The 13,294-nt window shown below is 47.8% G+C and overlaps 1 protein-coding gene across 1 annotated transcript in view; it reads left to right on the top strand.

Moving 5' to 3' along the window:
• The window catches only part of LOC307238947 (protein jagged-2-like), a 53,907-nt gene extending 41,892 nt beyond the window's left edge, over window positions 1-12,015 (top strand). The window contains exons 17-26 of the mRNA XM_080012104.1: window positions 350-463; window positions 544-660; window positions 1,146-1,173; window positions 2,728-2,813; window positions 4,128-4,241; window positions 5,180-5,295; window positions 6,341-6,604; window positions 7,018-7,149; window positions 8,831-8,990; window positions 9,495-12,015. Of these exons, the coding sequence (XP_079868230.1) occupies window positions 350-463; window positions 544-660; window positions 1,146-1,173; window positions 2,728-2,813; window positions 4,128-4,241; window positions 5,180-5,295; window positions 6,341-6,604; window positions 7,018-7,149; window positions 8,831-8,990; window positions 9,495-10,000 (1,637 nt within the window). The 3' untranslated portion in view covers window positions 10,001-12,015. The remainder of the gene's footprint in view (window positions 1-349; window positions 464-543; window positions 661-1,145; window positions 1,174-2,727; window positions 2,814-4,127; window positions 4,242-5,179; window positions 5,296-6,340; window positions 6,605-7,017; window positions 7,150-8,830; window positions 8,991-9,494) is intronic.
• The last annotated feature ends 1,279 nt before the right edge of the window (window positions 12,016-13,294 follow it).

Raw genomic sequence — 13,294 nt, 5'->3', positions numbered from 1 at the left:
TGGATGGGTGGATGGATGGATGGATAGATGGATGGTGGATGGATGGTGGATGGATGAATGGATGGTTGGATAGATGGATGGATGGATGGATGGATGGGTGGATGGATGGATGGATGGATGGATAGATGGATGGTGGATGGATGGTGGATGGATGAATGGATGGTTGGATGAATGGGTGGGTGGATGGATGGGTGGATGGATGGGTGGATAGATGGGTGGATGGATGGGTGGATAGATGGGTGGATGGATGGATGGATGAATGACTGGATGGGTGGATGGAAGGATAGATAGATAGATATTTTCTCTTCTCTGCCTGATCTCCCCCCTCCCTCACGCCTGCCCCGCCCAGGAGACAGCCAGTGCGACCCCTCCACCTGCAGCAATGGGGGGACGTGCTTCGACCACGGAGACTCCTTCCTGTGCAGCTGCCCCTCGGGGTGGGGAGGCACCACCTGCAACACGGGTCAGTACACCACCACCCACGAGACAAGATGAGAAGGGGGAAGATAAGACTATTCATCCCTCGCTCCTCTCCTCCCTCAGCCCAGAACAGCTCGTGTGACTCCGCTCCGTGTCAGAACGGGGGAACCTGTGTGGGCGGAGCAGGAAGCTTCACCTGCATCTGCATCGACGGCTGGGAGGGAGCCACCTGCAGCAGGAGTGAGAGAAACACCTGAGATATCACGTTTAGTGCTTAGAAAATACCTTAAATATCACTTTCAGTTGTGAGAAAATACCAAGAAAACCTTAAATATGATGTTTACTAGTTAAAGAATACCTTGAATCAATATTTAGTTGTTAAAAAATACCTCAAATTTAATGTATAGAAATAGCTTAAATATGATGTCAACATCTTCCTCGTTGATATTTTGTTGACATTTTGAATTGAAAACCTATTTTTTTTCTATTTTTTTATAACGATCCTGTATTAGCTTTTATTTATAGTGAATTGCATGAATATTTGGATTCCTTTTTATAATATTTATCTGATATTATTATTATTATTATTATTATAACTGGCTATATTTATGACTGTATATTGGCAAATTAGATAAAAATCTCGCAATACACCAAGTTCAGCTTTTAACTTCTTAATATATGAAGAAAGATAATAATTCAAAGCTTTTTTTGTTGTCTTTTCACAGATCTTGACGACTGCAACCCTCACCCCTGGTACGACTGCTGCGACACCTAGAACATTGTCTGTTCTGTTTTACCAAATATCATATATCATATCATATATCAACACTTTGATTGTTTACATCAGTGCTTGAGTGCTGTGGCTATGACATGGAGCCCAATGAGCAGCACCTTCAATAAGCACGGTCCACCGCTCACACACACACACACACACACACACACACACACACACACACACACACACACACACACACACACACATACACATTCACACACACATTCACACACACATTCACACACACACACACAGAAACACACACAGAAACACACATATGTGGATCTATGACTCACACAATGTTCTCATCCTGCAAAATCTCTTAATGCTGCTGGATTTCCTATTTGAGATCAGGATCTGTGTGTGTGTGTGTGTGTGTGTGTGTGTGTGTGTGTGTGTGTGTGTGTGTGTGTGTGTGTGTCTAGGTGTGTGTGTCTAGGTGTGTGTGTGTGTTTGTTTGTGTAGATGTGTGTGTGTGTGTGTCTAGGTGTGTGCGTGTGTGTGGCTGTGTGATCATAATCATGGTGAATTTTACTGTAGTGATTATTATATTGATGTATATGCGTCATTCTCACTTATATATTGCATGTTATAGGTTCAGAATCCCTATAACTGAGGTTCAGTACATTCATTATATTCCTAAATATTGAGAGAAAAGTAGTAGTATTTATTAGTATTTATTAGTAATAGTATTTGATCTTATTTAAAGATCATTCATTTAATCTGCAAAATTGTGTCCGAATGAATGTTAAATGTTAATTTCAGGACAGTGTGTGTGTGTGTGTGTGTGTGTGTGTGTGTGTGTGTGTGTGTGTGTGCGTGCCTGGGGAGATCCACTCTCCCAACACACACACACCCGCACCCACACAATGACTGACAGGCAGATTAGCCCCCGTTCCCCCATTCAGAGCCCTGACCCTGGGTGGGGGTGGGTGGGGGCGGGGGGTGGATGCCTATAGCCTCAGCTCAGTATGTGGTCAGCGGGAATTAGCATATGAAGTCAGGACATTGATCAGGGATCAGCTTTAGTGGGCCCCACCCCCACCCGACCCGAGTGTCCAGCGTGGGAACGGAAGTGGACGCAGGACAAAGGCCGCCGGTCCGGGCAGAGCCGGGCACTGGCGCTGCACTTTCTGGGTTAGGGGTTCTATTCCCTGATGAAGCTCAGTGGACAGAACAAGGCACTACTAAGTTCCCGGTTGATAGGGTGTTGAAAAGGTCTTACAAGGTGTTAAATTACAGCTGACACCCTGTGCCAATGCTACAGGGTTGGGGGTTCTATTCCCGGTGTGAAGAGCATGAAGGAATTTCTTTAGAAAAAGTCTTAAAAAGTACCAAAAACACACCCAGGGTTCAGGGTTCTATTCCCTGTGTAGCAAGGCACTAAAACAACCGATGAGAAACCACTATTTTCCTTGCCTTCTTATCCCATCTCATCTTGAATTTCTTGGTATTTGTTCTCATTTTATCTTGAACTCGTGGCGTCCCAGACGTCCCAGCTCCTCTCAGGCCTTTCTCTTTTGTCCTTCCAGCTACAACGGCGGTGTCTGCGTGGACGGTGTCAACTGGTTCCGCTGCGAGTGTTCTCCGGGCTTCGCCGGACCGGACTGCCGCATCAGTGAGTGTGTGTGTCGATGTGTGTGTGTGTGTGTGTGTCTGTGTGTGTGTGTGTGTGTGTGTGTGTGTGTGTGTGTATGTGGGGGTGGGTGGGTGGGTGTGTGTGGGTGTGTGTGTGTGTGTGTGTGTGGGGGTGAAGGGGGGGGGGGGCGTGAGTTATTGTGCCGGGGCGACAGATTAGGAAGCCTTTAGTGAGACGGCGTTAACCTCTGACCTCTGTCCCGGCCAGAGGTCAGCGGCGCTTTCTGCAGACGGGCCGGTGCGATCTCCCGCGGCATTCTGGGAGAAAGGAGCGAGGTCGTCCGAGGGGAAGCGCTTTGACCACAAAACGGGCTTTATCTCCCTGTTCAAAGCCTATTCCCTGACATTTTGATGAGTTATTTCTGATGCCAGTTTCCAGAGACGAGGGTCTCCAGCAGCAACACATTATGTAATAACTTGGCAAAATAATAAATACATTTGACCTCGATTATGAAATAACAATACTCTTTGAGATAAATATCTTGAATGACATAAGTAAAAATTTTCACCACATATTCGAATGCCCTATTACTTGATGTAATAACCTTTTAAAAAAAGGTTATTACAAGTGCTTAGTATGTATTTTTGGAGGTACAACAAAATGGACGTTTTATAAATTACTAACTTGGGATACATGATATAATTGAAGACGGCAATGTTTATGTAGTTACTACAGTGTTACATAGTTATTGTATAATGAACTTAATTATTACAAATGAATTAATAAAATGACCACTGCATTCTGTAATTGTACATTTGCAATACTACAAAATGCGACCAGACTTTTATGGTATTGCATTCAAGACATATTACCCAATGAAAGCTTCATTACATCATAATTCATCATTTTTACACCTTATTGCAAAACGTGGCGTTATTTACATTTACATTACATTGATCAGACGCTTTTATCCAAAGCGACTTACAATTATTCAAACACCGACGGACGCAGCCATCAGGAGCAATTAGGGGTTAAGTGTCTTGCTCAAGGACACTACAGCATGCTAGCAGGAGGAGCCTGGGATCCAACCAGCAACCTTTAGATGACTAGACCACCAGCTCTACCTCCTGAGCTCAGTTATTTCAAGTCTTTCTTTCAACTCGTCCGTTTACCCTTGAGCAAGTTGATTTATTTTAAAGAATATTACTGTTACCCACACTGGGAGTAATCTGGAAGTTGGTTCATATGAGTCATAGTATTTTGAGGGGAAAGTTGTAATAGATTATTGCAATGGCCTATGGAGCCGCCCCGTGCCCGGTGATTGAAGCTCCCTCGTCTCTTTCCGTCCTGCAGACATGGATGAGTGCCAGTCGTCGCCCTGCGCCCACGGCTCCACCTGCGTGGACGAGATCAACGGCTTCCGCTGCTTGTGTCCCCCGGGACACAGCGGGCCCCAGTGCCAGGACTGTGAGTCTCTTCGCCTTAAACTCAAAAACCAAAGAGAAGGAGAGAAATGGGTCGTCAATTGACAATAATAAATGCCACTGTACTCACTACAACCTGGTAAAGAACTGTGTGGTGGATCCGCCTGCCGCACGCCACCCTCGTGGCCTCTTCAGGGCCCTTTGCCACAGAGACATAGGGTTAGGGCAGAGATGTTGCAAAAACACAAGTTTATTGAGAGTGGCTAGATGTAACAAGCCGGGAGCAGATGGACACATGTCATGACAGAGGTTCTCCCTGTGTGTGTGGGGATGAGGGTATTATCCGTTACTCATTGATTGCTCGAACCATCACCAGGCGTACAGCCACCTCTGATCCCGGGCCCAAATAACCTAGACCCAAGACAGGTGTGGCTGCTTAAACCACACCACCCCCACACCACAAACTGTTTTTACCTGTTCTTTTAAATTGGACAGACAATATCTCATCTTCCTGTCCACAAGTCCTGAAGGGAGATATTTAATCCTTCCTCCTTTAAGAACCATCTTGTGAAAGGTAATGACGTTGGGCCAGCCTCAGGACCATAAACATTTACATTTACATTTAGTCATTGATCAGACGCTTTTATCCAAAGCCACTTACAATTGTTCAAACACAGACGGACGCAGCCATCAGGAGCAATGAGGGGTTAAGTGTCTTGCTCAAGGACACTACAGCATGCTAGCAGGAGGAGCCTGGGATCCAACCAGCAACCTTTAGATCACTAGACCACCAGCTCTACCGCCTGAGCTACCATCCCCATAAACAAAACTACTATCGCCAAAGATGTTTTATTGAAAGACTTTCTGTTCTGCCCTCAAGTGCCGAGGTGCTGAGGTGCTGTCCCTTGTTGTGGCTTAGAGCTGGGAATGTTGGGGTTATCATCTCTGTCTTTCTCTGTAACTCTCGCTTCCTCTCTCCAGTCATAGGCATTGGGAAGTCTTGTCGTCATTCCGGTTTGCAGTTTCCTCACGGCAGCACTTGGGAGGAGGAGTGTAACGGCTGCCAGTGCGTCCACGGCAACGTCCTCTGCTCCAAGGTGAGTCTGGCTGTAGAGTGTTGCTCTTCGAAGTTTTAGATTTTCTGTCCGTGCGCTTTAGCCGGTTCTTGGTTTTACTACTGTTGAAGGTTATGCAACCCCAGTACTACAGGATCTCCTTCCAAACAATGCTGCAGCCTCTGTGGACTATGGTGACTCATGAACGGCTTCCCTGCAAACCTAGGCAAAGACGTTCCCCTCTGTCTTGGCAGAAGCATGTTTTATGGGGGACCTATTACGCAAAACTCACCTTTTCAGGGCTGTTGCACAGGCCTCTGAGGGGCCTACTAACGCACACGCTGTGAGTTAAGGCAACTCAGTCGTTTTTTTATGAGCTGTCTGTTTCAGAAAACATGTCTGAAAAGAAACGAGCCTGTCATATTTGCAGCCCTAATTTACATCATCGCAGTAATATACATCACTTCAGTAGAATTAGAACCGCCCCCATCTGAGTAACTCCAACCACACCCGGAGAGCGAAGCTGACCCGCTAGCATCCAAGCTAAGAGCTAATCATGGTAAGTGCTCTGTTGGCTGCAGAGACCAGCACAAATCTTTTAAAAGAAAGAGGAATAAATACCAACTGTTTGTGACAAAGCTGCAGACCAGAGAAATATAAGTATTTGCTGTGTGTTTCTTTTTGTTTGTGGCGCCAGAAAAAGCCCCCAGCCTCACCGCCCCCTGCAGTGCAGGAAGTGAAGATTCAGCCACTGGACTGCGTATTTCTTGCCTCAAATTGGTTCAAAAACAGATTTTAGTGGACTGATGAGGTGATTTCAGCGAGAACGTTTACGGACTAAATTAAAGAGATCAAAGCTCAAACCCCTCCTTTGTTGAAAAGGAGCATCATAGGTCCCCTTTAATCTTTTAAACAACTTTGGATGCTCTAAGTGGATACTCTCAACCAATTCAGGGTTGGATGAGTTGTGGCCCTCTTGGACCCCCACAAGTAAAGACAAAAGACAGGGCATCGAGTAGAGTGAGTCGGAAGGGGGCGGGCTTGAGCCTCGGTGCTGAAAAGCCGCATTCTGATTGGCTGCTTCCAGGTGAGGTGCGGTCGCCGGCCCTGCCTCCTCCCCAAGGCGGCCCCCCCTCCGGACGTTGGCCCCCCCGGCTCCTGCCACGGGCGTCAGCAGTGTGTGGAGCACCAGTACCTCACCTGCTTCTCCCCCCCCTGCCACCGCTGGGGCGTGTGCTCCACGCCCGACCCCCCCACACCGCTGCACACCCAGTGCGAGCCCAACAGCGGTTACCTTGACAACAGCTGCGTCCGCATCACGCTCATCTTCAAACGGGACAAAGTTCCACAGGTGAGCGACGTTCACCGACACAACGCGGAGAAGCTTCCCGGTGACACCGGGACGTGTCATAGGTGATGACATAACGTAACAGATGACATTGTGGAAACTAATCACACAACTTAATAAGCTGTGAGGAAATAAAGTATTACATAGTGCAACAACATCTGTCATAGGTTGTAATATGTCATAGCTTATAATATGTCATATGTAATAATATGTCATAGGTTATAATGTCATAGCTTAAAATATGTCATAATGTAAGAGGTTATCACAATGAGTAATACCTTATTATATTGTGTAATAGGTTAAATGTGAGATGTTATAAGCTCAAACACACAGAGGTTAGAATTAAGGGTGTTTGGTGTTTGGTGTGTGTGTGTGTGTGTGTGTGTGTGTGTGTGTGTGTGTGTGTGTGTGTGCAGGGCACCACGCTGGAGAACATCTGCTCGGAGCTGAGGTATCTCCCCGTCACTCGGACGCTCGCCAGTGACCGGGCGCTGCTCATCCTGTGCGACCTGAGCTACTCCAACAGTGATGCTGTGGAGGTTGCCATGGTACCCACACACTCTGTCTCTCTCCCTTTACGCAGGGCCTCCCTTCTTTCCTCCCTCCATCCCTCCTTCTTTCTCTGCCACTTCATTAAAGCCCAATTTGGCTCCATCGTTGGAGTCCAACTGGATCAAATTGATCTTCTTTACTTTCTTCTCTTCCCCTCCCCCCGTCTCTCTCTCTCTCTCTCTCTGTCGCTCTCTCCTTTCTCTTGGTTCTATATTTATCTACCTGTTTGCTTCCCTCTTTACTTTCTCCCCAATCCCTATCCCTCTCTCTCATCTCCCTCCACCTCTCTCCCTCTCTCTCATCTCCCTCCACCTCTCTCCATCTCTCTCTCTCTCTCCCTCTCTCAGTGTCTCTCGGCCACCCAGTCAGTCTCCGCTGGGCACTAAGCTCTTAATGGAGGGATTAGGGTCTTGTGATGTGTATGCTGTCATGTTCTGTGTGTGTGTGTGTGTGTGTGTGTGTGTGAGTGTGTGTGTGTGTGTGTGTGGGTCTGTGTGAGTGTGTGTGGGTGTGTGTGTGTGCGTGTGTGTGTGTGCGTGTGTGTGTGTGCGTGTGTGTGTGTGTGAGTGTGTGTGCGTGTGTGTGTGTGCGTGTGCGTGTGTGTGTGTGTGTGTGTTGCGTACAGGAAGAGGTGTGGTAGGCCTGAAAAAAACAAAAAACAAACAAGGAAAACAACAAACACCTCCCACGGCGTCTTGTTTCCTGGGAGGTGTCTGGCTCCACCCGTGGCTCCTGCTGCACCGTGGAGGAGAGTCAGCACGGAGTGGAACGTCGGGGGAACGTCACCTGACGTTGATGAACGTCACGCCACGAGGCCGCTGGTCGGGTGGGGTGCAGAGCTCCTCCCCCTGACGCCGCTGAGGGAAGGAGGCAGAAGCATTTGAGGAAAGGAAGAAAAGAAGGAATCGACGAGAAGAGATGGAGGAGAACACAGGAAGCACCTTGATGCTGAAGGTGGAGGCTTGTAGGCTTCATTGCGGCGCTAACAGCGTCGGGGGTGAAGCAGCAGCTGATCCTGAAGAAGGAGCTTCAAAGCTGATGGTGGAGCAGGGGGGTGGGGCTGCATTGTGGGTTTGTTAATTGAAGAACACTAATCCCCCCCCCCCCCCCCCGCTGCTGTCTGATCAACTCATGAAGAAGTTTACTCCACCCTGCAGGGGGTGGAGGCCGGACAGATGTGAGCGGAGGAGGAAGCTCTCCTCCCAACTCCCCGTCCCTCCTCTCCTTTCTCCCACGTTCCCTCTGTTCTCACCCTCTTTGTTTCCAGCGTTCTGTCCTCCATGCTGCTGCTGCTGCTGCTGCTGCTGCTGCTGCTGCTGCTGCTGCTGCTGCTGCTGCTGCTCTTTCTTTCTTTCTTTCTTTTTTCTTTCTTTCTTTCGTTTCTTGTTCTTTTTCTCTCCGTTGTGACAAAGCTTCTGAAGCTTAAAGTCCTAAAGCCGCATCTGCTCATTACTCCTGGAACAAAACTTAAGTTTTTCACTTTCAAGCTCAGGACATTTGAACTGTCTATGGATTTGTGTGTAAAGCAGAATGTTTTAATTTTTTTCGGGGAATGGTCAAGACTGCACATCAGGAGGAAATCTTCTCAATAGGTTTAATTTTCAGTTCTCTCTCTCTTTCTCTCTCTCTCTCTCTCTCTCACTCGCCCTCGCTCTCTCTCTCTCTCTCTCCACCCAGTCCTTCGAGCAGGACGGTCGAGCGAAGGACAGCGACCGCGGTCACATCCAGGAGGCGGCGAGCTCCATCATCTCCTCGCTGTCCAAGCGACCCAACAGCACCGTCATGCTGGCGGTGGTGGAGGTGAAGGTGGAGACGCCCGTCGGGACTCCGCCCGTCGGTGAGTGAGGGGATCAAGCCGGGTGCCGCGACCGGGGGGTTGGGGGGGTTTGGGTTTAACACGGGAGGCGCCGGGAGACTCCAGGAGCGCACGCCCCACAGCTGCCGAAACTCACGGGTGAAGATAAAACAAACAACGCGAACGTCTAACGTCCATCAACTGACCCTCAACTTCAGTTGAGACGTCTCCTTAACATTCCCTTCGAGGGGAATACCAAACCACACCCTTTTCAGCCTTCAACTCTGTACCCTTTGAATTGTGATGTGGTCCCTAGAACCAGTTCCTCCACCATCAGGCTTTATGAGAGTTGGATGTGCTGCTTGGCCACGCCCCCTAGTGAACGAAAAAATAAACCACAATTCCACTGCAAACAGCCATAACGATCCAAATGTTCTGCCAGGTGAGATTTACGCCCGTTTCACCTTTTCCAGGCAAACGAGCAGCATCGGGCGGAGTCGAGGGACTCGGGCCCCAGTTTGAATGTCTTTGTCCTCTCCTGTGCAGCCTACGTGGTCCCGGTCCTGTGCGTGGTGTTCGGCGTGCTCTGGGTCTTCTGCATCGTGGTCTGCGTCTGGTGGACCCGCAAGAGGAAGAAAGACCGCGAGAGGGCGTGCCGCGGGTCCCCGGGGGCCGAGGACGGGACGGTCAACAACCAGCTGGAGCCGCTGCGGGGACGGACGCCCAAGGACAACAAGGACAACCGCGACAAGGACGCCCGGCGCGAGCGCAAGAAGCTGATGGGCCCCCCAGACGGGGCCGAGCGGGGCGACGAGGAGCGGGAGGAGGAGGAGGAGGAGGAGGAGGAGGGCGAGGAGGGCGGCGGCGTGGAGGAGCGCGGGGGGCGGGGCCCCAAAGACACGGGGACGGGCGCGGGGAAGGGCCCGCTCATCTGCACCAGGCAGGGCTGGCCCGTCAAGAGCCCCCACCGGACGGAGTACAACAAGGACAACCGGTGCAAGAACCTGAACAGCGCCCGGCCGCGGGACGACGTCAAGGACCACTACGTATGAGGCAGGGCCGCCGCCACGTAGGGAGGGGCCGCGGCGACGTCGTCTGAGAACCAAAAACGAAAATGAAGATTTCACTTCGAGACCTTTTCATTTCTCACCCTTAATTTAATTTTGAATCTTCAGTGGCGAGACAGATGCTTTTTATTTTTACCAAAGAGGAAAACAACCCCCCCCCCCCCCCCAAAAAAAGAGGAAGGAAACGGACGTAACTCTGCAGCTGCCGCTGGAATATTTTCTTTGATTTGATCATTTTTCGTTGCTGTTTGTTTACAAGTGGTTTTCGTTCCTTGGGAAAAAAAGCCTTTTTACCCACAATGCATCCCGGGAAAGCTGACCCGTCGTGTGACCTGCGCACTGCCCCGTTGGAGTTTCACTGGCAGCTCTTGGTTCTACTTCCTGTCTGCCTTAGCCCTCACCGGCCTTTTCTACGCCGCCTGGAGAACATGCTCTTTTTCAAAAAGTAAAAAAAAAAAAAAAAGGACGTTTTATACGTAGAAATATAATCGGCGCTTTTGGAAGCCGGCACCGAGCGTCCGGCGTGAGCGACTTTTGTTTACATTCATAAACATATTTTCCATTTCCTGTAAATGCTCCAAAAGATTATGTTTTGGATGCGGCTTTTAAGGGTTTCTTTTTCGCTCCATCGCTTTTTTGTTTTATTTTAGTTTATTTTTTTCAGTGTTTTTTGAGGGGGTGGGAAGTGCCTTCAGCCGCTGTGTTTTCATCCTTTATCTCCAGAGTTTATGCCGAAAAAGGTTTTAAATGTATAAAAAGGGAAAAGATGTCCGAGCGAGAACCCTTCACCCCAACAGGCTGTACATATGTAAATATGAGAAATGGCTGTGTATAATTGAATTTAGTAACTTAAGTGACGCTCTGTATGATAGTTATTTTAAAAGAATGAGATTATTCTGTGGTCGTTTTCTGTCTGTTTGTTTTTTTTTTTGTTGTTTTTTTTTGCTTCAAATGATGTCATTCCGAATATCTGAGGTCGGACTTAGAGGACGGTCCAACTTAAATCACTAGAACAACAACCCCCGGCCGTTATCTTATCTTATTTAATTTTTTTTCTGTTCCGCTGTTTGGAGAGTTCGACCCGCAAAAGATGGACGGACATCCCGGAGCGAGGCGGAGGAAGTGGCTCCCAGGTCGACTCACCCTCCCCTGGACTCTAAGGCTTTCATGTCAGCGTTTCGGGGCCGTCGGGGGATTTACCGAAGCCATTTTTCATCTCTGCTTATCGCCAATCGTGTTTAATTGGAAGACTCCATATTTAGTCCGTTTCTGTTCATTATGGGATGCCCGTGCTCCACGGGGTGCAGCTCACGCCCAAGTTCTCTGACCGGTCCATCTTTACGCCCAGGAGCTTCGAAAAACCAAACCCTCGGCACGGCAAAGTCTCGCCATTTGTATGTCGACGCCTGGTTGCCATGGTGATCAGAACTGCCCCGCCCCCGCCCCTCCCCACCCCGCCCCGCCCGCCCCTAGCCCGAGACCTGAGTGACGTGTCCCCTGCTGGTGCTCAGGAGATCTGGGGACGCTGTTCTGCCACAAAATCAAAAGCATTTCCTTTCGGCACTAAATCCAAAGCAAGCCGGGACTCGGTTTGAACGGAGGATCCACTTCCTGCTTCCTGTTTCTGTTTTGGTTTAATGAAGGGAACAAGTTGTTGCTGTTGATCTTGTTGTTGTTGTTGTTGTTGTTGTTGTTTTTGTTGTTTTTGTTGTTGCGTTTCTGCACTAGGGAGACTCAGCGAGAGAGAAACGAAACTGTTGGATGCAAACTGTCAGATGTTTTTCCTGTGAATGTGTTTGCACATGTTTTGTTTTGATTCTGATCATACAGTAAATCCCAAATCCTTCTCCTCCTCCGCCTTCTCTCAGTTCCCCAAACGACGGGCCGAATGTGCAGAAACTTGTAATTATCCTGTACAAAATTTGGCAATCTCGGTTTGTTAGTGGAATTTCTTTTTGTTTGTTCTTAGAACAATCTAACTATTTATTAAAGTATTTTATACCAAATCTCATGAATTTTGTCCTTTTTTTTAATATTATTTTGAAGTAAATGACAGATTGGTTTTGACATTGCTTACTGTTGGACTGAAAATAAATCATTGGGTCATTGGAGAAAAGGATAAATGATCATATTTAAATTATTCTTGATTTTTTTTTAGGTTTTCTCATTCTTAACATGAGAAATATAGGTTTTACAAAAACAATATGTTTGAAGAGAATCCAGTGACAACAGTGTAGTTTGTCCTTTTTGTTTGTGTAATTTGAATATGTTGAAAAAGTTTTCAAATATTTAACGACAGTAATACTAAAATATGAAAAGCAACGTCGTGATGTCCATGTTTCCACACGTTTTTGGGCGTATTCTGTTATTGTTCTTTGAAAAGGATGGGCCGGAATTTATTCAAAAGCAAACCAATAGACAAAACATTTTTGAAACTGCTTTTTATTGAGAAAATAAAGCTTTTCAAACATGTTCTGGTAAGTCATTTAAAACGGTGCATTGCATTCCTTTAAATATAAAAGAAGATGATCAGGAACATCCAAGAAATTATTTGTTTTGTGCCATCTCTCTGCAGTCGTTCCAACCAATCAGGTGAGTCTCTAATGTGTCCCTTATCAACATGGCGGCTAATGATTTACCCCAAGGCAGCTGCCTGCTGGACTCCATGCCGTACCGTGTGATGGTGGAGCCGCCAGCTGTTGGGAAGGAATGGGAAACGTGCACGGCATCCTGGATGGGATGTGGCTGAGGTCACGCTCTGCACTGACCTGGATCGGCTACAGACTGTTCCCTGCCAGATCCTGCAGCTTAGAACGTCATTGTCTCAGATAAAAAATGACAGTATAACAGTAATACCACGTTATATTTAAAATAACTTTCTGTAGTTGCAGCAGCACATCCAGAAAACACCTTTGGCTACAGGTTACAGGTTTCCAGTAGGAAGCGACGCGACTTCCTCTTTGTACTCTCTGTATGTTCGCGCCGATGCAGCCAAGAGAGACAATACAACTCTGGGAAACCTGAAATAATGCACTGTTTGCAATGAGTTTTTTCCCCTGGTGTTTTTCCGACGTATAAAGACTGATTCGATTTTGCGATCTTTCCATTTGATCCAACCCTGGTCTCTACAATGAAATGGCTACTTATGGTCCCAGTCCCTTCCTTTTGGCCAGTGTGTCAAATTACATCCCTCCTCCCCAAAAACAAAACATTAGAAATAAAAGTCGGCTACTCCACCCACAGAGACATCAGCCTTAACGCTGAGAAGGACCAGGAATG

This window comes from Zeus faber (assembly GCF_960531495.2).
Source record: "Zeus faber genome assembly, chromosome: 13".
Lineage (NCBI taxonomy): Eukaryota > Metazoa > Chordata > Actinopteri > Zeiformes > Zeidae > Zeus > Zeus faber.
The sequence above is the reverse complement of the archived record's forward strand: the minus strand, read 5'-3'. Positions and strand labels throughout refer to the sequence as shown.